At 35.1% G+C, this 27765-nt stretch overlaps 2 protein-coding genes across 2 annotated transcripts in view; both read left to right on the plus strand.

Moving 5' to 3' along the window:
* LOC122401154 overlaps positions 1-14164 on the plus strand; it is a 39223-nt gene extending 25059 nt beyond the window's left edge. Inside the window, exons 13-24 of the mRNA XM_043403113.1 lie at positions 1269-1437; positions 1713-1872; positions 2000-2205; positions 2593-2798; positions 2968-3025; positions 3104-3214; positions 3552-3556; positions 7084-7195; positions 10046-10208; positions 10532-10740; positions 13689-13940; positions 14043-14164. Coding sequence (XP_043259048.1) covers positions 1269-1437; positions 1713-1872; positions 2000-2205; positions 2593-2798; positions 2968-3025; positions 3104-3214; positions 3552-3556; positions 7084-7195; positions 10046-10208; positions 10532-10740; positions 13689-13940; positions 14043-14164 — 1773 coding nt within the window. The remainder of the gene's footprint in view (positions 1-1268; positions 1438-1712; positions 1873-1999; positions 2206-2592; positions 2799-2967; positions 3026-3103; positions 3215-3551; positions 3557-7083; positions 7196-10045; positions 10209-10531; positions 10741-13688; positions 13941-14042) is intronic.
* A 2117-nt stretch (positions 14165-16281) lies between these two features.
* On the plus strand, positions 16282-26655 carry LOC122401196 (trypsin-1-like). The gene is made up of 6 exons (XM_043403177.1): positions 16282-16344; positions 16786-16879; positions 17215-17377; positions 20398-20612; positions 21883-22085; positions 26459-26655. Exons 1-6 carry the CDS (start codon positions 16282-16284, stop codon positions 26639-26641), a joined length of 921 nt encoding a protein of 306 aa, XP_043259112.1. The 3' UTR covers positions 26642-26655.
* Positions 26656-27765: the final 1110 nt, after the last annotated feature.

A 27765-nucleotide genomic window follows, 5' to 3' on the forward strand; every position in this document is an offset into this window, starting at 1 on the left:
ATCATTACACATACCTCCAAAATCGTACGCACTTTCGAGAAAAAAATTCCTTACTGAAAATCCAATTAGGTGCCTAAATTTTTCAACGGAGAAAAAAAATTGCAAATCGTTGTGGAAAAATTATTTTCGGTTGCGAGGGTCAATTACAATCAGTTTTTGTCATTAGACATACCCACGAAATTCTGCCCACTTTCGAGAAAAAAAATAGAGAAGGTGTGAAATTATTCGAGAAAATTAAAAAATTGCAAATCGTTGTGGAAAAATTATTTTCGGTTGTAGGGTTCAATTACAGTCATTTTTGGTGAATAGACATACCCCCGAAATCTTGCGCATTTTCGAGAAAAAAATTCAGTAAGGGCGGCACTTTAAACGTTAATAACTTTTTAACGAAGCTTCCATCAACAAATTGGTATTCTTGATTTTTGTCTTATTTTGGCCTCTACTATCGCTCATTAAAATTTTTGCTAGAGGTGGCCGAACACCCTGTATAGCTATAGCGATGAGTATAAATATAGTTGATCTGTACTGTAAGACTTTCAACATAGAAGAGGGTTAATTCCTTCATTTTTTTTATTATTTTAAATAATCAGGTACCACTGATATAGCTTTAAATTAGAGTTATTTTCTGAAAGTTATTATTACTATCATACAGGGTGTCCGCATTTTTCCGTACACACTTCAGTACCGTGTTCTACAAGTAAAAATAAAACTAAAGTGTTATATAACAAAAAATTCATAAATGCTTTGTTAAGAAGTTATAACAAAAATATGAAATTTAATGTTTTTTTTATTTACTAAACAAACAAACTTACTAAAATTTTGTTTAAGGAGAGCAACTGCTAGTTGAGGCACGAAAAAATATTTTTAACGTAGAATTATGTGAATCATAAACATTTTTAAACATTTTTTTATCAGAGTTTAGTTTCTATCATTTATCGTTGGTGCTGAAGTATTCTTTCTTCAATGATAACTTTTTGTTGTCATAAAATTTTGAACTATTGTTTAAGTTTATATTTAATAAGTTGCAAAAAAACTCACGATATCGAATGCTTATTTTAATATCATGAACCTCAACTAAGTTTCACAGTTCATATTTTTGTTATAATTTTATAACAAAGCATTTATGGATTTTTTGTCATATAATATTTTAGTCTTATTTTTGCTTGTAGAACACACTGCTGAAGTGTGTACGGAAAAATGCGGAATACCCTGTATATCTAATTTGGAAAAGTTTTGCCACATTACAAGTATTTTCATTCTTCTTTCAGATAACACGAAACGACCTAAAGTATCTGCCTACGTCAAACGCTCAGGTGCACTACAACATTACAAATGGCGAGACCGACGACCTGAGGCCGATAGAAGAAATGTCTTATATTGATTTCAATTCAGCTACTTCGATTCCCTCAAAGAGGCCGAACGTCTGCGACGACTGTGGTAAGACGACCGTAATAAAAGCAATCAGCCGCGCGAACGTAGCCTAACAGATGTACTCTAATTCTATCGTAGCTAACAGTTTTAATTATACCAACTTCAAACTCGCTCGTATATTTCTCGTTCCTTTCATTCAACGCCACAGTTTCACTTCCATTTCCACCATAAATTGTTTGTTTCTCCAGGTTCTGTAAAATTATATATTTCCTGCGAAACGTGAAAGGTGCGTAATTAAATTTGACAAAAACACGAGTCCAATTTGTTCGCGTTTGTTACAGTTTGCGGGGTGGGCAGGAAAATAAGAATCGTTGGTGGGAACGTGACCAGCGTTTATGAATACCCCTGGATGGTTAGCATGAGTAAACAAGGTAGATTTTATTGTGCCGGAAGCTTAATCACACGGAGGCACGTACTCACGGCGGCTCACTGCGTGGAAAAGTGAGTATTAACACCCACACGAGAAATATTCCGAGCCAACGAAAGCGAATTTATGAACTTTATACAGGAAGTCGACAAAAATCAGAGTTTAAGAAACGTTCGATACTGCAAGGTTGACGTGTTTCAGGTTTGACAAGAGAAACATCAAGCTTGTCTTGGCCGATAACAACCGTCCGAAACTGGGCAAGCAAGCTATAGTTCGTCGTATTAAATCAGTCATTATTCACGAGAACTTTCACTCGTACACCTACAACAATGACATCGCTATCATCGAAATGGATCGACCCGTGGATGTGAACGGTATCGTGAGAACCGCGTGTTTGCCAGAAGACAGTAAGCACTCTGTTCTAAATTATGGAATCTATCAAACGATAAATGATAAAACAATTTAAATAACAGTCCACTCGATTCTAATCAATAGATCACAATTTCGAAGAATAAAAATTGACAGAAGTGCTCTCGTAATTTTAATTCGAAAATCAATACTTCCGATGGCCCTTTGTTTGCATCGAGTACACTTCCGTCATAAAACGATAAATAATATCCAAAAGTGAACAAGTTCACAGTGTAAAAATTTTTACATTTTTATCTGTTTTACTGTTTCTCGAGCGTATCGATCGAAATTCGTTGTACATTAAATTGCTTAAAGGTGGAACTATTGTTCTTTGCCAAATCTTTCGAAGCTGGAAATTGGTTACTTGACAGATATATTGTTTGTAGAAGCTATCGACTATACGGGAGCTACGGCCACGGTGGTTGGTTGGGGTCAAACTGGCGAGACGGAGCCAGTAAGCAACGAATTACGAAAAGTCAACCTTCCAATTTTGTCCCAGGAGGAGTGTGACGAAGCAGGATATCATAAGAACCGTATCACAGAGAACATGTTCTGCGCTGGTTTTCTGGACGGCAAACTCGACGCTTGTTTCGTGAGTAGTCGATAGAACTTCTTGATTCTATGAAACAAGAATTCTCTAAGGGCCATAGGTGAAAGGTGTACAAATATGGAAAGTAAATTTTTAGTCGAGCCACGAAAAATATATCAGGATCAAACCTTCGTCATCCTGAACAGGACATTTATTTTATTCTTTTCTTCAGGGAGACAGCGGCGGGCCTCTTCATGTGAAAGGAACGTTTGGCCACCTCGAGGTAGTAGGTAAAGCTGAAACAAACATTTATTATTGAGAATGAAACAATTTATAAAAACGAGTACATACCTTATTTATTCGTGCAGGGATCATTTCGTGGGGACGTGGTTGCGCTGAACCCAACTATCCAGGAATTTATACAAAACTGACTAATTATCTAGGATGGCTAAAAGATCATCTCGATGACGAATGCGTGTGTCCGACGCCCAAACACTGATCTCTACTTGTTAGAAACTAAATGCTTCGGTCAGCCTGACACAAATTCGTCGTTTATGAAAATTACCACGCACCTCTCGAACACCGAATCAAGTACCTTTAATCGTATAAGATATTTTTACGAACCAGTACGATCAGTATTAAAGATAAAGTACACGCGACAGTTTCCTCCATCGCAAGTTCACCAACATTTTCACGTTCGTTAATCGATAATAGCATTAAGGATATATTATACTTGTAAATAACTACAGGTCGTTTATTGTTGAGTTATCGTTACGAATCATTAATTTATTTTAATTATTAATTCATTGCACATAGTTAAGGTAATCTAGTCTTGTGTACACACGGAGAATTCCAATTTCCTCCGAGACCGCACTTCTTGTATAAAGCAATTGTTGAATAAAGAATACGTTTACCAATAATATTGTATTCTAGCATTTTTAATGGAATTTATATTATTATTTTTATTATTCATGATAGGGAATAATCTTCCTATAAGTTGGCAACGATGTGTATGTATGTATGGAGGCACGTATGGTAAAAGAGTAGATGTGGTAGAGGAGCTGAAAGAGGCGTAAAACGTAGAAGTAACGTAGAAGTGAAAGTGGTAAAAGAGTATTAAAAGGACCCAACCAAGGAGAATATTACTTGAAATTGTTCATTTGTTAACCACGTTTATTGAATTTAATAAAGTATTACTTATGTTAAAAATAATACTGGGATCTGAAATTTATTAGAACCATGTGCTAACGCAACAATTCAGAAAGTAGAAGAACAATCGAGGGCGTCCGAAATATACATAACTGTAGTACTTGGGTGTTACCAAAGATGAAAATTTCTATCTAAACAGAATAAGTTTGAAGAATTATTTAACGGTGAAAGTGATGTGCTATATTTTTGGCAAATATATTTTTTACACCTTGGTAAAAACTCGATCAAAGAGGTTGAAACAGTTGAGTTTGCTCCAAAATTAATCTTAGAACCCAGACATAGAATAAGATCAAGCACTTTAAGGCACGTCGACCTTATTTTTGCTCGGAAAATTTCGAAAAAAAGCCGGTCGCCAGTAAGCCGATAAAAAGTAACGGTCACTGAAAAGACGAGTTGGACAAAAAGTGGACATCACGAAAAGATGCTAGATAAACGACAGTCCTCGATCGAGATGAACGGGCAATAACGGAAACCGGGTCAGTAGTCAGAAACGTTTTGCTTTCAATGGTGAATGTGGGTTAGTGAAACCTCTGGACTGTTACCAACGACTCCTAATTCTTCCCGAATTAAAGTAGCGATAGCAGTACTTATAATTTGTATCAAATAAACAGAACTGTTATAGCGTATTCTCTGTAAAATATTAATGACTACTCCAACAAAAAGGAAATACTGCTTGGAAAACTGTCTAAAACTAATTACTGTCGTTAAATTTCGTAAAAATTAATCTCATCGATTAATCGTGATCTTAACAATAGTTTATCACAAGTATATTCTTATCGTTCTTCATGGAAAACACGTCGACGGTTCTGCTTCGTGCAACGCCGAAGGAAATTAAATTTACAAAACGCGAGTTGAAACGTTAAACATAGATGTCATAACATAATAATTATCCAGCCTAAGAATATCGTAATAGTAATTTGTCAGAGAAAGATCTTTCTTACGCGTGAAAGTTAAAGCGGCTTTTCGATTTCTTTGACCCGTTTCTTCGATCAATGAGTAGGAGCAATGGAATTGGGCTCAGAGCCGAGAAGTTTACAGTGGAGACGTTACGTTATGTCTTTTATGATTCTATTTCTTTCGTTAAACGTTCCATTATGTCACGAAACACTGACGAACAAATTTTTGTTTACCGATTCGCCTAGATTTCATTTGTAGTTCTATCGTTATAAATTAATTTTTTTGTCGATTCTACAGGAATATATTTTAATTACCAATTGTAGTCGATATTGTTTAGAACGCAAACTTTAAGAAGTTACGAACAATCGATCCTGACGAAATTCTCACAAACTGTCAGGCAAAAGAAAAGCTAATAATAATTTGTGAGAAGACCTCCTGTCGCGTGTCATGGAGAACACATGACGGTCAGGCCACGCACGAAATAACCGCGTAACTCTGACGCTGTTTCGTACGACGAAGAACTTTTTTAATAACATTTTTTCACGATGGAACATATTTTTGCTGCTTGCCGCTCCGTGAACCGCGCAATTTCATTCGTTCAAGACGAATACGTCCAGATTGTCGTCCATCTGGCCAGCCAGTAAAAGAGAAATTTTTCGAAACGGCCCGGAAACTTTTTTATTTCACAAACTGTGGCAAATAAAGTCGAAAAGATACGAGATACCTCGTCGTGGGAGGACTAGTTGGCTCTTGGACGCTTCGAAAGGGTCCTGTAAAAGTGTTTATTTCAAAGATACGACTCGAAGTTTTTATAATTTTGTTCAATTGTGATCGACGATTATAGGGGCACGATGATACGGCTGATCGATTCCAAAAAAGATATTCCCGAGATGACCAGTGATAGCGGTGTGGCACGAATCCACCACCACGTCCATCTTGCCAATTTCGAATCGAGAGGATCACGTGCGATCAGAGGCGCGTACTGAATGGGAAGAGCAACAGGACATAGAGAAAGAACTTTCTTCGCGAGCGTAGAACGCCTTGCTCGGTCTTGGTCGGTCAGTCCTGAGTCTTCGTAGAAGCACGGTGAAAGCGTCTGCATCACCTGGCCGATCTCCTGCAGCTTCTGGACGCGAAGTACAGGAGCAGAAAAGTGAAGAAGATCCACGAGGAACGGTGGAACGGTGCGCGAACACGCGATAGAATGCGCGATCATGAAGAACCGCGCGAAACCATCGAGTGCTTAGGAAGTTTTATCGATGAAAGACGGGAAACTTCGTCGTGAACGTCAACGACCGACCAGAACATGACAGCGCGAAGGATACTTCGAAAAATTTGGATCTCGACCACGATCCTGTTACTCTTCACCGACGTTAACAGTTTGGATATCAGATTCCTCAGGGACGATTCGGTGGGATCGACGAATTACACCGTGAGTAGTGATTTCTACATTTCGATTGCTTTTATTCGTACTTAGAACAGTGGTCTAAATAATATATGAAAGCATCCACTTAAACCACTTTCATTATCACTGATATACTTTCTCTGTGTATTTTCGAAGTAGATCGGAAGCTTTCTATATTTCCTGCTGACTAACTGCAAAATCTTGCTGAAAAATTTTCAGAATGATTTGATTGCAATCACAAATAGTGAAGCTTTAAATATGGTAGGGATTGAGTGATCTAAGAAAGAATTCTAAAAAATTTAATTTATCATAATGACATTGCAAAAAAATATTTAAAGGTATCGACTTAGATCACTTTCGTTACCAGTAGCATAACTTTCCCTGTGTACCGTGGAAGCAGATCGGAAGCTTTCTATATTACTTACTGACGCAACTTGGTAATCTTACTTTCAAAATTTAGAGCGACGGTGAATCGCAATATCAATATCAGTCAATCGAAAGTAATAAAAAGATAAATACTAGTAACGTTTTGAACCATTTAACGAAACAACGAAGAGATCGGTCGCGCGAAACGTAAATGAAATTAGAAGTGCTTTCCATTGCGTTTTCTTTATTACGCCACTGTTTACAGCGTTAGGAAGTGTAGTTCAGCGAATCAATTTTATACGCGTAATACACAAGATTCCTAGTTCGTCGATGCAAATGCGAATTTAACGAGCAAGGCCTTGACCTATAATTCGGATCGTGGTAACTGTCTCCGGACGTTCTGCTGGCTTATTTGGAATGGAAAGTGAACGTACCGTATAAGTGTGACATGCTGCGATGTGTTTCTTCCAGAGAACGAATTCGACACAGAATCGAAGAGGGAAGTTTTTATTCGACGAATTGTTCGGTCTTGACATAACTGTCAGCGGAGACGACGATGAAGCGTTGCGGAATTGCACGTGCGGTAAGGCTAAAACAAATGGCTTTTCATTATTTCAAATAGGATTTGTGACATTTTCAAAGTAGGGGAGACCGAAGCTAGAAGTTCCGATTTTGAAAAAATTTAAAAAATGACTAGGAAATAATGCAATTACTTTTTTCACTCCTGACTAATTTATTTTAAGATTTTCAGCTCAAATTTAATATATTCCAATAAGTTTTTCATAGAAATTCGTTGTTTCGTGATTAGTCGAAGCGGAACTTCTTACCCCATCGTGGAGCAAGTTGTTATCGCTCTGGGGTAAGTTGTTACTAAGAAGTAAGTGTTACTTTCTAATGAAACATTTCATTCTCTGATGAAGTAAAACACAATTTTATTAGTAAGGTTTGTTTATTAACTGCGGGTTAACACAAATATATATGTCGGAGAAACATCATCATTGGAAATTATTTGTATGCTATTTCTTTCGGGTCCTCTCGGGCCACCAATCCCTTGTCTCGTAATTCGTTTCATATTATTTAAAATTTTCAACTAATTCACGATTAACTATTAACTCAAAGAAACTTTATTAAAAAGAAAGAATAGTCAACGAAAACTAATGAGTCCTTTGTAGGAATTATTTCACTTTTATACCACACGTCTTTATCACCCGGAAACCCTTTTTATTCTGTTCTTTTCTTTTCGTATATTTCTTTTTTCAAACGTTCTGATATTCAGACAACCAACTCGATTACTTTCAAAGGCCACATCCAAACGTCAACGCCAATCAGTCGCACGTTTGAGTTTTCGATGACATTCTTCATCATAATTTTATTTATTTATATAGCATGAAGTGACATGAATTAAATTTTCTAGTGGTTTACGACATATATTTTTTAAAGAAAAACATATGTTATCTTTGATATAACCATTAATGTAATAAAATAAAAACAATTTTCTAAAATTATTATCTAAAACATAACTTGTTAAACAAACCTATTTCTTATAACCTACTATGGCTTCTTCTTTGACTTGTAACTTTTTAATAAATCCGGAGAGAGTCATATGATAAATGCTAAAATCTCTAACGATGGTTTTACATTTTGTCCTTCCTGCAGCACGGATTTAGCTGCCTTACACATGATTTCGATGGAGATATATGTATTCTACTAAATGTTATTACAACATGTTTTTAAATGTTATTTGATTTATAACGACTAAACAATAAACGATATTGCCATTAAATAATTGAATGCGACAAAAAAATAATGACTACGAAATATTTACTTACTTAATACGTGACTGCCTCTTGTTTAAAATAACACAATTCGCTGTCACTGACACTTGTAAAATGTTTGACGGCGTGGCGGGATCAGCTTATGTTTTCAAAATAATTGAAAACACAACACTATCTTTTTCATCTTAAAAATATAACCGTCGGAAAAACTTACCCCCGGAACTTCTAGCCCCGGTCTCCCCTACATGGATCGCGTGAATACGCGTCATAACTATAAAATCACTCGTATTTATATATGTTGCTATTAATATAATAAAAATCAAAGTGTACCATATTTGAAATTGTGTTAAAAAACGATATTCTGTCAAAGAAGGATAAATTGTATCCACTAGAAAAAGGAAGAATTACAGAAAGCTGGTTTATTCTTATTTTATACCTATAAAACCGGAATAACGGTGTATTCCTATTAAACAAATTATAGAAATATTGCGTTGAGAATACAATTGAATTAAGTTATAACAATAATTTAGTAACGCGTAGGACCTCCTTTATTTTCAAAAATTTCAATTAGTCAATTCTTCATACTTATTAGATTTTGTCATGTTTTCGATAAAAAATTAAGGTCATTGTTATATTTTTAAATGGAATTAAAATATAATGAAAAATAAAATAAAAATTTATACATAACCAAACTGAAAACATGCATGTTAAAGAGGTGCATGTAATTAGTAATTAAATTAAATATTCGAACTGCATTCCACCTTCTGCAACGCAAAGTTCTACTCTTTGTAATCAAATCTTACGTGTAGCTTCAATTAGAGACTTTCTTTGTACATTTCTATACTTTTTTTTATAAATTTTCCTTTTATTTTGTGTGTTAAGTTCTGAAGTTGAATAAATGAGCATTCGTAATGTTTACGTTCATTTGTTTACGTCTAAATACGAACCCCTGGTGTTATGTATCGCAGAATAATTTCAAATATTGTAGCAATCGATTCATGACAATTTTTCTTTCAATGTTATTTGAAGGTCATAGTATAGCAGGTTGTTAAATTCGTCTCGACATCACCTACAATACTATGAAGTTACAAGTACCTAATTCCATTTAAAAATATAACAGTGAACTTAATTTTGTATCAAAAATCGATTTATTTTTAAATTTAAGCAACTGCAATTTCTTATAGGAAACATATTTTTATCAAACCATCGAAAGGGGCTGAAAAATCGTGGAAACTAATTTTTAGGGTGGTTTTATAATTATGACACGCAGGGTATGCAAATCACAGTACTTTTCTTTCGATCTTCGTAACAAATTTCATTTAAACGCCTGAAGAACAAGAATATCGTCTAAAGAAATTCCCTCGAGGGTTTCGTTTAAAAAGATTGTTGATACAGGTTGCCAGTGCGTTCGACTCACAATGGAGCGAAAGTGTAATTGAAAAATAACTTTCTTCCGTGTAACTTAGCTAACTTGTTACATCACGCAATACAATTCGCATTTGACAGTGTAATAACACCAGTCCACGCGTGTGATTACGTGCTACATAGCTGCGGATGTAGCAGTCCCTCGTAGAAAGCGCTTCTGAATGCTTATGACTCATCTAGCGACCAATAATGAGACTGTAATAGGCAGTAACGAGTGAGGAATTGCCTTCCAGAGTGCGGCGTGTCCAATCAAGAGGATCGAATCGTCGGTGGAAGACCCACAACCCCCTACAAATATCCCTGGGTAGCGCGACTCGTGTACGATGGCCGCTTTCATTGCGGAGCCAGTCTTGTTAACAATGATTACGTTCTTACTGCGGCTCACTGTGTACGTAGGTAAGTTTCTGATTTTCTACATTCACGTGCACGAAGACGTCGCTGTTGGGACTCCGGAAACGTCTCGCGTCGTTGCTCTTCGTTGACAATGACCCTTTTCGTTATAACAATTTCCATTACACGAAGCGATTCTAGAAACTGAGACGACCTCGAGCCGCGTAGCTCTTTTCTAAGCGAAGGTACAACAAATTCATAGAGAAAACAGTTGAATCTCTCGTGACATAATTTTTTTTGTCCAATTACATTTATGAAACGGTAAACTTTCTTTAAGACAAAGTACTTTTGAAAAATGACTGGTGGTGAAGTTAAACGTCATTTTGCAGATTGAAACGTTCGAAGATCCGCGTAGTACTCGGAGACTACGATCAGCAAGTAACTACCGACGGACAAGCAATAATGAGAGCAGTTAGTGCAATAATTCGTCACAGGAACTTCGACATGAACTCCTACAATCACGACGTCGCTCTGCTGAAGCTCCGGAAGTCGGTGAAATTTTCTAAAAATGTTAGACCTGTGTGTTTGCCACGAACAGGTAAGAAATAGTTATTAAATATTTATGTGTCTATGTTCGGGTTAGCACACTTTATCTAATCTTATTTACCACATAAACCCACTCACTATCCTCGACCCTCTAGCACCAAGAGACTATATTTGGAACATAAAACTTGAATTGGGGTCTTCTAATGATTCCTGAAATGCTAGGCTAGTTATATATAAATACACAAAATTTTTAAACAGTTTTGCTCTCTTCACTCTTTATAGATATATTACTATGTATTTATTGTCAATCTTCGGATAGAAGGAATGTCGTGACCGAGCATTTTGTTCTCCTTTACCATCACAAATTGGGAATTAATTTGTTTACCTTCTTAACGAAAAGTCCACTGACCTATGTATACGACTGACGTGGCAATCAACGTGTTGATACCCTAATTGGCTTAGCAGCTTAACCTCCCCCGGTGCCAGATACCGTAGAATTCCATTTGTTTGAACAGATCTACAGGATTATTCCTTCTGCTATTGTTTATTGATTCCTATACCAAATAGGAGCCCAGGCACGTGATCGGTAAATCAGGTATCGTGACGACATTAGTTCCGACAAATGGAGTTCTATTGTACTTTCACTGCACCCCTGTTCGAACGCTCGAGGGTCGCAGCCTGCAGGCAACACTAAGAAAAAGTCCCCTTTATACACTTCCCCATTTGGGAATTCGTCTTCTCGGGTGTACGCTTTTACTGCCGGCTACTAAAAGCAGGTAAACCAAAGTTCAGTCTCTGTTACTCTGTCTCATATCCTCTATCTTTGTTGAAGAATTTGGAACCTCGCTCTTTAAAGCAACAAATAAGACCATACAACAACTCAAAAAGCCCATAGATGACTAAAAACAAAAGCAGAAACAGAGGTTTATCCCTCAATGGCCCTAATCTGCCCATTCGTTCTTCCCACTTTTTCTATCATCTCCTTCTTTCTCGTCTCTCCAATCACTCTCTGCCACTCCAGTCAACACCTCAGGCTCCTTCATCTACCCTAACCCCTATCTTTCTTTTACACCTTTCATTCCTCACGTACCTTCCATATATTCTGTACTTAATTTTGTCCTCTTCTACCCCTCCCATCTAATCTCATTACCCAACCTGAACACTTCAGACTATATCTCTCCATATTATTTCTATTCTTCTGCTACAGCTTTGCTTTCAAATGTCTTGTAATTCCCCTACGCCTTTATCTCCACTTCCATCCCCAAATCTCAGCCTCACACAATGTGACGCTTTCATTCTGCTTTATATGTCATCTGCTTTTCCCTGTCTCCTCACCCTTTTCCTCGCATGCTCATTAGGGTGCACCTTAGTTATACTTGGTAAAAATTTTTTACGCAATTATTTTTTTCTGACGCCCTCTAGAATTGTGTCACTGTATGAACAAATGGTGTGTACAAAATTTGGTGCAAAATGAACAACGGGAAGTGGTACCTCATGAAATTTTAAAATTTGTAAGTCTTCTAATTTGTTTTTTCTTTTTCAATTTACAGTCTCTATACTATTTTGCATATCGTTGAATTCGTCTTTTTACGTTCTATTAAAATATCGAAAAAAAATTATGACTTTGAAATTTCAAAAAATGACCCTGTAAAAACTTTTTTTAAGAAAAGATCCTGTGAATATGATTCAAACATAGTTCGGCAACTAAAAGTTGTCAATGTGCTGAACGTGAAATTAAACTTATGGAAGAATACCATCAATTATTATAAAACAATAAGAAAGAAAAACAATATATATTACAAATAATTTCAGAACACAGAAAACAATTTCCTAATGTGACAAAACATACTTTAATGAAAGATATGTAACTCATACTCAGTAGAATTTATTAAAAAGATATTTTAACACAATAAGAATAATATCATTTTTAACTCACCTAGATATTGCTTTATTGCTTTAGAATTGCTTTTTTATATTATACATTCTACTATAGAGGGTGTTCGGCCACCATTGGGAAAAATTTTAATGGGACATTCTAGAAGCTAAAATAAGACGAAAATCAAGAATATCAATTTATTGATTGAGACTTTGTTAAAAAATTATTAAAAAATTAAAGTAAAAAATTTCAAATCGTTCTAAAAAAATTATTTTTAGTTGCAGGTGTCAATAATAATCATTTTTGGTGAATGGGCATACCCCCGAAATCCTATCCACTTTCGAGGAAAAAATTCTTTACCGAAAATATACTGTGTGGCCGGAACTGTTTCTATAACTTTTTAACGAAGCCTCAATCAACAAATTACCTTAAATTTCATGTTATTTTGGCCCCAAGAATCTCCCACTAAAATTTTTCTCAGAGATAGCCAAACACCCTGTATATAAACAGTTTAAATACAAATATCTAAATTCTATATATATCACCCCTATTTGTGAATATATAACAAAATTCTTCGAACAGAAGTTGTACTATTTGATGAAACAAATGTAATCTCGAAGATAAAATTTCTTTTTCAAGATCAATTTTTGAAATTTCAAAGTCATCATTTTTTTTTTAATGCAATGATGTTTTTTCGATATTTTAATAGAACGTAAAAAGACGAATCCAACGATATATAAAACAGTATAGAGACTGTGAATTGTAAAGGAAAAAAACAAATTAGAAGGATAACAAATTTTAAAATTCGATGTGGTACCACTTTCCGTTGTTCAATTTGTACCAAATTTTGCACACACCATTTATTCATACAGTGGCACAATTCTAGGGGACGTCCTAAAAAACATTCGATGGTCGAAAAATAAGGTCCACCCTAATGTACATACATACCAGGACTCTGTGGAGAAGATTGTAGTCGGTTAGAATAGATCTCATTTATTTCTCTTCTTAAAATATTGAAGTGCCAATGGAATATGCCAACAAATAGGAAGAATCGCAAGAAATAGTTTTTCGTTTCTAGTAAGCACTCACCAAATTCCTTAACAGATTTGCAATAATATTTACAGGCACGGATCCAGCTGGGAAAGAAGGAACCGTGGTAGGTTGGGGTCGGACGACAGAGGGAGGAATGCTAGCGGGGATAGTTCATGAAGTACAAGTACCGATATTAAGTTTAATGCAATGTCGTAAGATGAAATATCGGGCCAATCGAATTACGGATAACATGCTTTGCGCTGGTCGCGGTAACGAAGATTCTTGTCAAGGCGACAGCGGTGGTCCGTTGCTCGTACACGAAGGCGACAGACTAGAAATCGTTGGTAATTATTTATCAGTAATTTCATTAATTTTTACAGTACTTTCATGATACAACATGACCTATAATGACTTTCTTCTAATTTTTATTCGTTCCTTCGATGCAGGAATTGTTTCCTGGGGCGTTGGATGCGGGAGACCAGGATATCCTGGAGTGTATACCAGGGTAACGAAGTATCTGAAATGGATCAATACAAATATGAAGGATGGATGCTTATGTGGAAACTAAAAATTAATTAATAATCCAGAGTCGGAAGATTTACTTGTTTTTATATTTGTATATAGAGATAAACAAGAAATAGGTACTTAAGAAGCCTAAGTAACTAGAAGCGTTAAATAATTTAATATTGCTTAAATACGACCGTGTAAAAAGTCTGTAAATTAACCAGAACTGATAGAGCTAATGAATCACAAAATTCATTAAAACTTATTTGTAATTGTTTATTATATTACTATAATTAATAGATTGTTGTACATTTTGCCAAGTGATTAATTTTATAGGATTATACATACTGTATATAGTTTTATAGTCTGTTAGCTTATAAGAACTATTAAGAACTTAAGTTCCTTGTAGTAGAAAAGTCATTGATGCTCTTACAAAGCCACTGCATACATATAAATAAATCAAAAAGTTCGCGTAAACGTGAATTTTTTCGCGTTCTGATTCTTCGACGAACGCAAATTACTAAGAACTTTTTGTTTTATATGTTTCGTAAAAAAAAAATTAGAATATATAGAACACATTGTACAGTTCCGCGTACACGCGACACGCCTTTGTTGCGTGAATGGCGGCCAAACGTTACCGGAATAATTAGCGGTAACGGTTTCCTGTCAAACCGAGATTAAGTTAATGAAGCGAATATTCTGCTGAAAGCGGGACGATAGAATACGCATCGATGCATCGCGTACGTTTGAAATTAATGCTCAATAATGACTGTCTGTTCCACGAAATACATTTCACTGACTATATAAAGTTAATGCTAAAATTATTTACAAACTTCGTTGGTAAATACTACTTATAACATCAATCGTATTGGTTTTAAATACACATAGTCCCTGTAAAAATATTCAAAACGCTTAATAAAATGCTCACTTTACAGTCTCGTGTTCGCCACGCGTTGAAATCACCTTTCAGTGAACTGGAAACAGATTATTTTTCAAAGATATATCTATAAAACACTACAGAGTTTAACATACTCGCTAATAAACGTAATATGCGCGCAAAATTATTAACAAAATATTTTCGTAACACCATCCAATATTAATACGTCTTGTTCGACGAGGAATTTTCCTGTATCGCAGAATTAAGACAAAATGTCAGCTTTTTTCCAGCTATCGTAAATACTTTGTAATTTAGCCGAAAGTGGAAAAACCAGACTTTAATGGGTATATCGGTCGAATCGTCTCTTTCTACCTCACACTGATGGAGGATCATTAGCGTGAAACGCTCGCGGTTCAACGGTACCTGATGACGCACCAGTCTTGTACATAACAAGATACAGATGGGTGGCCATAAACGTCCTCTCCCATGAAATCTGCATAATGCATACCGAAGACTGATTTTTGGGCGCGTCGAAGTAGGTTGGCCGACACGAATGCATCCAAAATATTTAACTTCTCGAATACTTTTAAATAAATTACTGACTGAAATCCGAAATATAATTATCTCCAAATAACCACGTCATTCTTTGCCCCATTTTCCGACAAACTAAAGCATAAACCATTTGAAAATCTAATATAAAAACTGATAAGTAATATGGGTCGCTGATAGAACAAAACTGGTTCGATATTAAATTTTAACACCATTTTGCGCGTGATTATCAAACTTAAAAGAGAACGAAAACGTAATTCTGAACGTGAGTGTAACGAACATTTGAAAATGCTGTTCCTCCTCGTCTCTCCAATGTAAGATAGTGACTTGGCCACTTATTTATTGGGACCGTTTATCCATACAAAAACACTTAAACCCCTACCAAGGAGCAATAAAAACGAAACCGCCGCGATGGATGCAAATCGTACAACCGCTACCATGACCCTGATGACGGTCAATAACAGTCACCCGTAATTCGACCCTGAACGTGAACGTGAACTGGTCAGGTACTGTCCAGTCGCCGACCAGTCGGCTCTGCCGTCTTTCTCTTCTGGAATAGCAATTACCTCTTCGACCTGAGTCGCCCTCAGTCGCCGTGGGACACTGGCGATAGTAAGTCCCGGCCAGGGACATGTCTGTAACTCGTTCCTGACAGTGCCCGCGCGGCAAATCCTTCATCGATATAATCCTTCCTTTGGGACGCGACGCGCCAAACTTCACACCGATTAAGCGGGAATCTAGTTCAATTGCGGAAAATGAGGTTCTCGTGGTGCCTTGGATTATCAGTTGCTATATTGCTGGCATCAGACCCTTGTCAAGTAAGATTATAGATTATTCTAATAACGATACACACCGTAGGTCGCTAATTAATCGATAGAATAGAATTCACCGTTGTCTTCTTTTCTTAATCATCTAACTACCGATATGGTCTGTACATACTTATAGTTTGTAATTTACCTATACACAATAATTTACTGCAATTTGGATTTTTGTTATCTTTGAAAATGATAGTTTCGGTGCATAGTGTGCGCAGCAATTGTTTTGTACGGTGTGCAAGCCCAAAGTAAAAATGGATATCATCTGTTGATCGATGTGAATTTTTTTTTAATGATTTGTAGTAGAAAATAATATAAATAATAAATTAGATTGAGGTGATTTTAAACAAGCACAGTGAAACGCTATTTAAATTAGTTTAAACGGAATGAACTGTGTATTACGCGAAATGTTTGAACTTGAGTTATCATATTGCAAACTCCCAGGCAGGAAAGTTCGGTGAAAAGGTGAAAAACTTTTTTGGGATCTTTGGTAACAAACCACCGTCCACTGTAGAAGCGCCTGGACCATGTTATTGCAGTAAGTACAATTATAGTTTTGTCAACAACAGTTTCAAAGTAACGTACTATTAGAGGTCTTCAATCAGGGCAATGCCATTGGCCTTTTGCTTATTTTTATGGAAATTACTATTGTGTTTTCAATTTTACACATATTTTCTTCGGTAAAACTAGTGTTGATATGGCTGAGAAATAATTAAAAAATGCTTTTAAAATATTCAACACGCCTACTTTAACAATATCAGAATCACTAGCTTCTCAATGAAATAATTTTATTTAACGATTGTTAATAGTACTTAATAGTATTCCCATCAGAAAAGCTTAGCTGTTAATACAATCGGTCGTTCAAATAATTAGGCTGCGGTCTGCGAAACGAGGAGAGTCGGATAGTTGGCGGCCAAACGACTTACGTAAACGAGTTCCCATGGATGGCGAGGCTTTCGTACCTGAATAAATTTTACTGCGGTGGTACCTTGATAAACGATCGATATGTCCTCACCGCGGCTCATTGCGTCAAAGGGTAAGCATCATCTCGCAAAACCTAACTATTCATTTTTAGAATATTTTGACAACCCTTTCTCCCCTTCGCTGAAGTTCTAAATTTCATTGCGAATGAACGTACAAAGATAAATAGCCTATTCTGTTCCCAGATATATTCGAAACAAATAGTTTAATTAGAATCAGTGCAGTAGATTAGTCCAGAAAGAACGAAATTATACAGGGTGTCCCATTTAAGTTGAGATTGTAAAAAGACTGGAAGACATGTGATTTCAAAAAAACAGACACATGTCCTTTAGTATTTCTAGTGATCTTGTCTTTTTTTATCATAAATCCATATTTTTCCATATTCTATGTAAAAAAATGCACAATTATTGTTTGAAATACTTTTTTGTAAGTTCAATATTTCTTAAGATATTTAGCTGATTTTTAATGTCCATGTTAAGGATCATTTGGTTTTTCTATTAAAATGACAACGTTACTTTCTTCTGGAAGGTTTTGTATTTCATTGAAAAACACCATAATAAAAGCTCGAAATTTTTATCCTCAACTTCTAGACACTTATTAATTCGTTTAATAAAAGTCTCATGAACAGATAATAAAGTTCTTCTCGTACAGCGAAGGATACGAATTAATAGCTTCTTCAATGTTTTGTCCTGATTCGCCATAAAGAAGAATCATTTCAATATTTTCTGCAATTGTTAAATATTCCATTGCACTCGCTACGTAAACTGAACTGACGATACAGTATCTCTAGACTTTGACTAAAAATTCAGTCACAAAGTTGTCCTGTTTTGATAGCACATTGTCAGATACGTTTGTAAACACAATCATATTAGCTATATTTATCTCTATTACACATGACAGAAAGAAATATCAAAACACTTTGAATCTTAATACTTGAAGATGTAAGCGTACCAAATATGGTATCAGAATAAATTTAAAAAAATGTTTTACTACGTATCTTAGAAAATATTGAACCAACAAAAAATTGTGCATTTTTTTACGTATAATGTGATTCCAAAATGAAAAAAAAGACAAAATGATCTTGAAATAACCTTTAAAACGTCCACGCATTAATAAAATAAAAGTGCCATTTGATTCCTCACTCGAAACACTAAAGGATATGTATAAGTTTGTTTTTTTTAAATCACATGTCTTCAAGATTTTTTTTAATCTCAACTTAAATGGGACACAATTAAGTTACAATTTTATTTACAGTAGGTGTAAAAAGTATTCGTACAGTGACTAATTACGACTAAAATGCTGAATAATAATGTTTAATAAACAATATTTTTTAAACAAACATGTTATATGTATATTTCCAAATCTATAGAACAAGAATATTAAATAAACAAAAGAAATATTTATATTATTTATATAAATATGATTCAAATTTGTTGTGTAAACACAAGGTAACTAGTTTCAAATATCGCTTAATTATGCTAGTCGATTTAGAAACGCTATCTGTAATTGTAGCACAGACATACAGAACAGTATTAACATTACTGTAGTAACATGGGTCGAAAAAGTAAGGAAACTACCGTAGAAGAACGAAAGATAATTATTAATTTGCATAACTAAAGCAAAAATTTATCCGAAATATCGCGTATTGTAAAAAGGCCAAGATCTACCATAGAAGGAATTGACAGATACAGATTACGAAAAACATTGCAAAATCGTGTGAGAAGTGGACGGTCGCGAAAAATTATTGAACATAGTGGTCGTAGTATTATTCGATTCATTAAAAACAATTCGAAAATGAATGCAGCAAATCATAAATCACAATCACTGTATCTTCTTTAAACAGTACTGTATGCCATTTCTTGCAAAGTCAAGAACAGCTTGAAGAAATGAAGAAGAAGTGAAAGAAAAGTGAAGAAGAAGAGTGAATGAAAGGAATAGGAAGTAGAGATTGCAGTCAGCATAAAGTTATGTAAAAACACTGATAACTTTTAGAAGAGGGTCATGTTCATAGATGAGAGTAAATTTAATATTTTTCATTTTTGTGGAAAAAAAATGAAGAGTATAAACCCCAGAATTTAAAGTCGACAATAAAACATGGTGGTGGTTCCATATGTGTTTGGGGCTGCATGAGTGCCGCAGGTGTAGGTGAATTGCATTTTATTGACTGAATAATGGATCACAAAATCTATATTAATATTTTTAAAAATCATGTTCATTCAAGTACTGGAAAAATGGGTATAAAAAATAATTTTGTGTTCGTGCAAGATAATAATCCTAAGTATACTGTTTACAATACAAGAATGTAGATTGCATATAATACGCCAGCACATTTAAAAAACTCCCACAATCACCAGATATTAATCCAATTGAGCATTTGTGGTATTATCTGGAACGAGCAATTCGAAAACATACAATTTCATTTAAAACAGACTTAAAAAATGGTTTAATCAACGTATGGAATAATATTACTAATAAAATTACACCTGAGGGGAACATTAAATACATACTACTACTACTACTACTAATAAAATTACATCTAATTTAGTTAATTCAATACCTAGAAGGCTAGTCGTAATAATAAAATCAAAGGGAAACCCTACTAAATATTATAAATATTAATTTTTCAATTATTTGTTGTTTTTATTACAAATGTTTAAATCACTTGTACACTTGATAATGGCAACAGAACTGTACGAATACTTATTACGCGTTCATTTCTGTCAATTTGTTCATTTTTCTTGATATTTATATAAACAATATAAATATTTCTTTTGTTTATTTGATATTGTTATTCTACAGACTTTGAAGAATACATGTAACATGTTTGTTTAAAAAATATTATTTAATAAAAGTTATTATTCAGCATTTTAGTCGTAATTAATCACTGTACGAATACTTTTTACACCCACTGTATATAGATTTTGCAACTGCAATAAGAAACATTCTGAAATGTTATGCACCACAAAGAAGCCACGAAAGAGAACAACACAACTAGTAAACCATCACCTTCCAAACCTCCATTTAAATTGCTAATCATGATCCTGTTCTCGAGGCGAGCATGGTCAGCTTTTCTAGTCCCGTTTTCAGGTTCATGTGGTTCATGATCAAGGTCACCTTCGGCGAACATGACAGGTGCCTCGAAAGGGGATTTGAAACTAGATACGTGGTCAGAGTACTGATGGGCGACTTCAGCTTCCTCAATTTCGACAACGACATTGCCCTGCTGCGACTCAACGAAAGGGTGCCCCTAAGCGACACGATTAGACCCATATGCCTGCCGTCCGTACGAGGTGAAATATCTTTTTCTCCCTTCAGCAATAAATAACTCATGCGAACAATAATACTGCGTAACGTCGTGAAGAAATATTCATCCTTTTTACGAATATTATATCGCCGCGGTGACCAAACTTTGATAGCGGCCATATATCGCTTATCAGAGACACTCGTAAACTTCGTTCTTTATTGGAAGGGCAGGATAGCCCCTCGTAACGTACTATTCGCGATGTTAAAAGCTTGCCAAATATAGAAAAATCGTTCTATTTCTAATGAAACGCGTAAAAGTTAACACGTTGAAATGTAAATTAATTTTTTTACTAAATTTGTACTGCAGTAAGAGTCTAAAAGAACCACAGTTCGTCCACCATCGTTACATTGCATTATGCCAGATACTTACAATGGAGGCACAGAGTTACTTGAACAGTATATTTCGTATACCAATCAAACATTTATTTTACGATCCAGAAATGAAAAATAGAACGAGAATGTTTTACGTGTTGTAAGTGGAATCGTGACCCAAGCGCTAAAATTCCACTGGAATCCCGTTTTTAATATTCCTCGAATCCTTTTATTGTCTTGCAGTTATGATCTCGCGTGACCTTGAAATTATGGCTTTAAAAAATGAACGATCGCGGATAAAATGTTCTCCAATCGTAACTCGTTGTATTCCCCTATCCGATGTCATGATAAATTGCAAGCGTTTAGAATTTCATTACAAATTCTGGATACTTGTTTAAACAATTACAATTTCTATGTCACGAAACTATACGTATTTGCATACTGGATGCTCCGACATCCAGGCGATATCGCGGCTATTCTGATTCGAAGCAAGAATTGTTCGTAATAACAATACCCAATGGAGCGATCGTATCAACAATTGCTGCAGCGATTCATCATGCATCATTGCACAACTCAGTCGATCGTCGCATTATTCATTGCCCGATTGATTGCACGACCGCGCGCTTGCATAAATTAGTCAACATACGGGTACCTTTCTCGACTGCAACCGCGCGATAATGACAGATTTTTTTCGCAAAATCGAGGACTTCCACGTGCACACGACGACTGCACCAGCAATTGTTATCAAATTGCATAATCCGTGTCACCTGTTACCGATATCTTCTCTATGAAAACCGTAAGTGGATCAGACGCGAAGCGTTGCTCGGGCTTTATCGGCTCGCGATGCTCGTTCGCGTTCCAACGCGATATTCCGCTCTTTTGTATTCCTTTTGTCTGTTTCTCGAGTATTCTCTGGGTTGCATACGGGCCACGTTAATGATTCAGATAACCAGTACGTCGGGACGAAGGCGATAGCATCCGGCTGGGGCACCTTGCACGAGGATGGAAAGCCTTCGTGCCTCCTGCAGGAAGTCGAGGTACCAGTTATGAGCCTTCAGGATTGCCGCAATACCAACTACAGCCCTCGCATGATCTCCGATAACATGATGTGCGCTGGATACGCCGATGGCAAGAAGGACTCTTGTCAGGTAACGTATCAACGTTCTACCGTAGGGTGGACCTTAATTATACTCGATCAAAAATTTTTTTCATGATTTCTTCGGGACACCCGATGGTCTGAAAGAGTCGGAAACGTGGCAAAAATTCAAGATTCCATCGAATCTTTCTAAAACTTGGTAATTCAGGGTTCTTGAGGTTGCTGATAACGAATCTGAAATCAAAAATTTCAAATTCAAAATGATGATATCAGTACGCGGTATACAGGGTGTTCGGTCACCCTTGGGAAAAATTTCAATGGGAGATTCTAGAGGCCAAAATAAGGCGAAAATCAAGGATACTAATTTATTGATTGAGGCTTCGTTAAAAAGTTATAGAAACATTTCAGGCCGCACAGTATATTTTCGGTAAAGAATTTTTTTCTCGAAAATGCGTAGGATTTCGGGGATGTGTCTATTCACCAAAACTGATTGCAATTAACTCCCTCAAACGAAAATAATTTTCCCAGAACGATTTGACATTTTTTAATTTTATCGAAATTGTCCACCTACCCGAATTTTTTTCACAAAGGTGCGAAGGATTTCGGAGGTATGTGTATTTACTAAAAATGATTGTAATTGACCCCCACAACCAAACATAATTTTTTTAGAACGATTTGAAATTTTTCTTTTCGCTGAAAAATTTAAACTACCCCTTTGTCGAATGTTCTTAAAAATTCGTTTTTCATCTTTAATCAATTTGTTTGACGTCCTATCAAAATTTAGTTTAGTACTTTTTTGTAGGTATCCATGAGCTCTACTTCCATACTATATTTCAATGCAATCCATTCACTATTGTAGCAGTTATGGCTGTTTGAAAATTTTACCATTTTTATATGGTTTTTCTCATTTTACGGGGTTAAGGAATAACTTTTCAGAATTTCTTAGAATTTCTACATATTTTACACCTAAATACGCGTTGTTTGCATTTTGAAACTTTAAAATCCTTGAATCCGTTCAGAAGTTATGATATTTTAAACATTTGCATGAAATTTCGAGGAAGCATTTCTGGTCAGAAATTATATTTTCAGTAATGAAGTTTTTTCTCGAAAATGCGTAGAATTTCAAGGGTATGTTTATTCACCAAAAATAATTGTAATTGACCCCTGCAACCGAAAATAATTTTACCGTGAATGATTTGAAATTTGTTAGTTTAATTTTTTAATAACTTTTTGACAAAGTCTCAATCAACAAATTGATATTCTTGATTTTCATCTTATTTTTATCTGTAGAATCTCTCATTAAAATTTTTCCCAGGGCTGGCCAAATATCCTGTATGTATAATAAAAAGGAAGATAATTTTGCAGTTTTGAACAGGATTCATATTTCGATCTCCTAGTTTAAGATCATCTTCAAATTTTAATAATATTTGTATTTATATTCTAGAAATGAACTTAAACTAGAAAATCAGAACGTGAATAAAGGCTTCTTTAAGACTGCACTCTTTCTTTTTATAATTTGTATTACTGGTAGCTAAATTATTATAAACAGAAATTATCATAAAAATACAAGTTGATGTATTTTTGTATGAAATTTTAAAATCTTGTTTGATTAATTAATTCCGTATGCATTAATCATTTGATATAGGTCATACAGTAAATTTTGAAAATTCCTTTGAAAACACTATTACGGAGCCCGGTAAAATTGCAGTTGCCTTCTATTCTGGAATATTTTCGTATTCTGGATGGAATTATTTAAATTTTATGATAGAAGAATTAAAAGACCCTTATATGTATGTGGCCAAATTAATGTAAAATTATTATAGACTTAGTTTATATTAATAAACTAGGTTATTAATTATATTAATTTACTAGTTATAAATTATTATTTATTATACTAATAAACTAAGTCTCTACAACAGATTTCGATTAAGTGTATCTGTAATAACGTGTTTATCAGTAGCTAAGATACAAAATACGAAAAAATGTAGCTGCAAATTATAAATTGTTACCTATAATTCATCTGAATCTAATTCCACGTTGTTCAAATACTCAAATATCGGTAAATTGTTTCCATTTTCTTCATCATTTTCATTCTAGCACTGTTAACTGTTGATGAACTGGATGATGATGGTTGCGATTGCGATTGATAGAATGATAGGGAACGTAACAAAGATAACACTTCCAGTGGAAGTTTGGCTTTTTTCGTTTCTGTTGTTCCATTCTGTTTTTAAGAGATGTATTTGAGATAAATAGATCTGAAGTATCCAAGATCCTATGAAATACATTTTGCAAATAGTTCTCTCTATTATTTTTACGTGTATAAAATTCTCTATCTTGTCTATAAAATGTATGCCTTGATTCTGCTGCGTCTTCTCTCAAGTATCCAAGCGGCAAAACACACTCTTCGAGAATTTGTTTCCCATGTATCAAAATTTTATGAATAGTGGGAGGTATGAGATACCATGGATATTTTTATTTAAATAAATATGTTGTTTCGAAAGACAACTTTTCAAATGTTTTCAAATCGATGGGAAACAGACTGCAACACGCAAGCAATACAAGACGCGACGCGACGTGAAAATACGTAGGACATGTATTTATTAAAAACCTCACAGATTTCAAAACTGCAGCAAACTGCACTTGAAATTTAGATACTCTTGTTAACAATGGTCTAAGCTTTCATATAAATGAAGTCGAACGTCTAACACTTTTCAACATTTTTTTATAAGCTTCTCCAAAATTTAAATTGTTAAAAACTTTGTATTCTTTGTTTATGGTTTAAAACATGCTTATGACACATATAAATAATTGAAATATGCTTACTTACCTGTACAGAAATATAATACAAATTCTATACATATTTTGATATTCTATTAGGTGTACAAATGAATAATCCAAATTATTTTAAACAGTTATAAAACCAAGTTTAAAGTCAATAGATTTTAGCGAAAGATAGTTTAACGAAAAGCCCAACATAACCTTCAAAAGTATTCAATTCAGTAGAGTCGAAAATGGCAACAGATGAGGTGCATATCCGACACTGCATTCTTTACGAATTCCAACAAGGGAAAAATGCTGCAAGAGCATGCAAATAGATTTGTTCCTTTCTCGGGGAAGGTATTGTATCATATGATGCGTGCGCATTTTGGTTTAAGCGGTTTAAAAGCGGTGATTTGAGTCCAATCGACAAACAACGCCCTGGAGGCCCTCGGAAGTGCGACAACAATGATTTGGAACAACTGCTCGCTGAGAATGCGGCACAAACACAAAAAGAACTTGCAGAACAGTTAGGAGTAACCCAGCAAACGATTTCCAAACGCCTATGTGAGATGGGAAAGATTCAGAAAGAAGGAAAATGGGTTCCGCATGAACTCACTGCAACCAACAAAAATCAACGAGTGGCAGCGTGTCTGTCTCTTCCCACTAAGCAGCGTCGAAAGTCTTTCCTGTGGAAAATCGTTACGGGCGATGAGAAATGGATACTCTATGACAATCCGAAACGCAGAAAGTCATGGGTAAATTCCGGCGAAGCATCAACATCGGTTGCAAAACCCAATCGCTTCGGAAAAAAGGTTCTTCTCTCCATTTAGTGGGATATCAAGGGCGTGGTTTGTTATGAGTTGTTGGAACCGAGTGAAACAGTAACTGCGAACTACTGCCAACGTCAATTAATCTGCTTGAGTCAAGCATTGAAACGAAAACGTCCATATACTGGCAAAGGAGAACATCCAGTGAAATTGTTGCATGACAACGCCAGGCCACATATTGCTTCCCATACAAAAGACACCATAATGAGTCTTGGCTGGGACGTCTTGCAGCACCCAGCGTATTCACCAGACATTGCTCCAACTGATTATCACCTGTTCCGGTCGATGTAACACGCCTTATCCGATATGCACTTCCAATCGGTGGATGAGATCCGAAATGGTTTGACGACTTTATCGGATTCAAAAACGTAAAATTTTTCCGAGATGGAATTCATCAGGTGTCTGAAAGATGGCTTAAAGTTATAGAAAGTAACGGCGAATACTTTGATTGAACAACTCAATTTACTTTTTTTTTAAATAAACATTGAATGTGGCTGAAAAAATTGGATTATTCATTTGTACACCTAATATAATAAGTAATTAAAACAATTAGTTTCACTTAAAATCTAATAATGTTACCTCTATAGTGCTATATTTAATCACAAAATCATCTAAACTAAACATCTAAAATAAACCACAAAAACTTATGTCAATCAGATATGTACTTTTCTTTTATTGTTCCTCCAAAGTATTGCTAATTATTAGACTTGTTAAACTGTCCTGCCCCCTTAACATGCTTGTATTCTACGTACAATTGAATCGTTTTCGAATATTTCATAGTTTTGAGATAGAAATGAGGATATAGCTGATAGAAACAGTCTCCATATTTCTCTTTCAGGGGGACAGCGGAGGACCACTGATAGCTGAACGCGAAGACAAGAAATACGAGCTTATAGGCGTAGTGTCCTGGGGTAACGGATGTGCTCGACCAGGATATCCTGGTGTTTATACGAGAGTCACACGGTATATAGATTGGATCGTCTACCATTCGCGCGAGGGATGTTTCTGCGAAGAGGACTGAAACCGGTTGCTACGCGTGACGAGGGTTGAAAACACTGAAATGTCTGTACAATACTACTCGTTAATACCGAACGATATTTTTTTTCAAAGACGAATATAGTTTGATATTTTATAGCGCTATTACTAACGATGGACGGTTTCGATTCGCTTCGAGCACAAATCGGCATTAAAAGTTCCTGCAAACTTTAAAAACACTCGAATAATTTGGATTTGGAGGTCCTGGAAATTTGAAAAATCTTGAAAATGTAATAGAAGTCGTGATTGAAATATTTATATTATTTGTGAGGCCATTGATGGATTCTATTGTTTCGAGGAAATTCGAAATTTCCAAGCCCTCTATATTCTTCAGCCTGATCAGTCTTTCAAAATCTTGTTGACGTTTATATTTAATTCGAAGTGATTTAAACCCTTGTGTTATTAAAAATTGAATGCTCATTGCAAGCTATTACAAATTGTGTATACGTTTAAAATACTCAAGTTTCTTTTTTTTTAAACAATAACATTCATGCAACAAAAATAAAACTTATGTTACGTGCCAAACTATGTAATTTGCTCAATACATAAATATGATTTTGTAATACATCCCCGGAATACCTACAGATATATTCAATAAAATCTTTTGTAATATAAATCATGTCACGAGTACTTCTAACTCTCATTTTATCTTAATAAAGGTGCCTAACAATGAATATTACTATACGTTAAACATTTCGAAAGGTACTTAACTAAAAAAAAAACAAATTTCATATTATGTTGGCTTTAAATCATGTCATGAGTACTTCTAACTCTCATTTTATCTTAATAAAGATGCCTAACAATGAATATTATTATACGTTAAACATTTGGAAAGGAATTTAAAAAAAAAATTAATTTTCTGTTATGTTGGCTTTAATTCGAAAATTAAGTTCTATGAAGAGGAAACGAAACGCTATTAAAGACCTTTGGCTGTTGAACCTCGAAAATACCTGTTCATGGCTCAATACAGGAATCTATTCAATATGTTTTACTATCGAAAGTACGTAAATTATAGAGAATTTTAGTCGTTTGGAAATTCCTTCTGCCTTATGGTATTAACAGCCCAAGAAAAAGCCTTGAAGCCTCCGGGATGCGGGCAACGATAGTCCC

The sequence above is a fragment of the Colletes gigas genome, unplaced genomic scaffold, assembly GCF_013123115.1.
Source record: "Colletes gigas isolate AHSC1104 unplaced genomic scaffold, ASM1312311v1 Colletes_gigas_Sc00022, whole genome shotgun sequence".
In the NCBI taxonomy this organism is placed as follows: domain Eukaryota; kingdom Metazoa; phylum Arthropoda; class Insecta; order Hymenoptera; family Colletidae; genus Colletes; species Colletes gigas.

What these genes read in the sequence shown, in the direction of transcription:
- LOC122401196 (XM_043403177.1), top strand. Translation starts at nt 16,282, where the DNA reads ATGAGGTTCTCGTGGTGCCTTGGATTATCAGTTGCTATATTGCTGGCA. An exon ending in TGGCATCAGACCCTTGTCAA is followed by an intron (nt 16,345 to 16,785) that starts GTAAGATTATAG and finishes GCAAACTCCCAG; the next exon opens with GCAGGAAAGTTCGGTGAAAA. An exon ending in GCAAGAAGGACTCTTGTCAG is followed by an intron (nt 22,086 to 26,458) that starts GTAACGTATCAA and finishes TTTCTCTTTCAG; the next exon opens with GGGGACAGCGGAGGACCACT.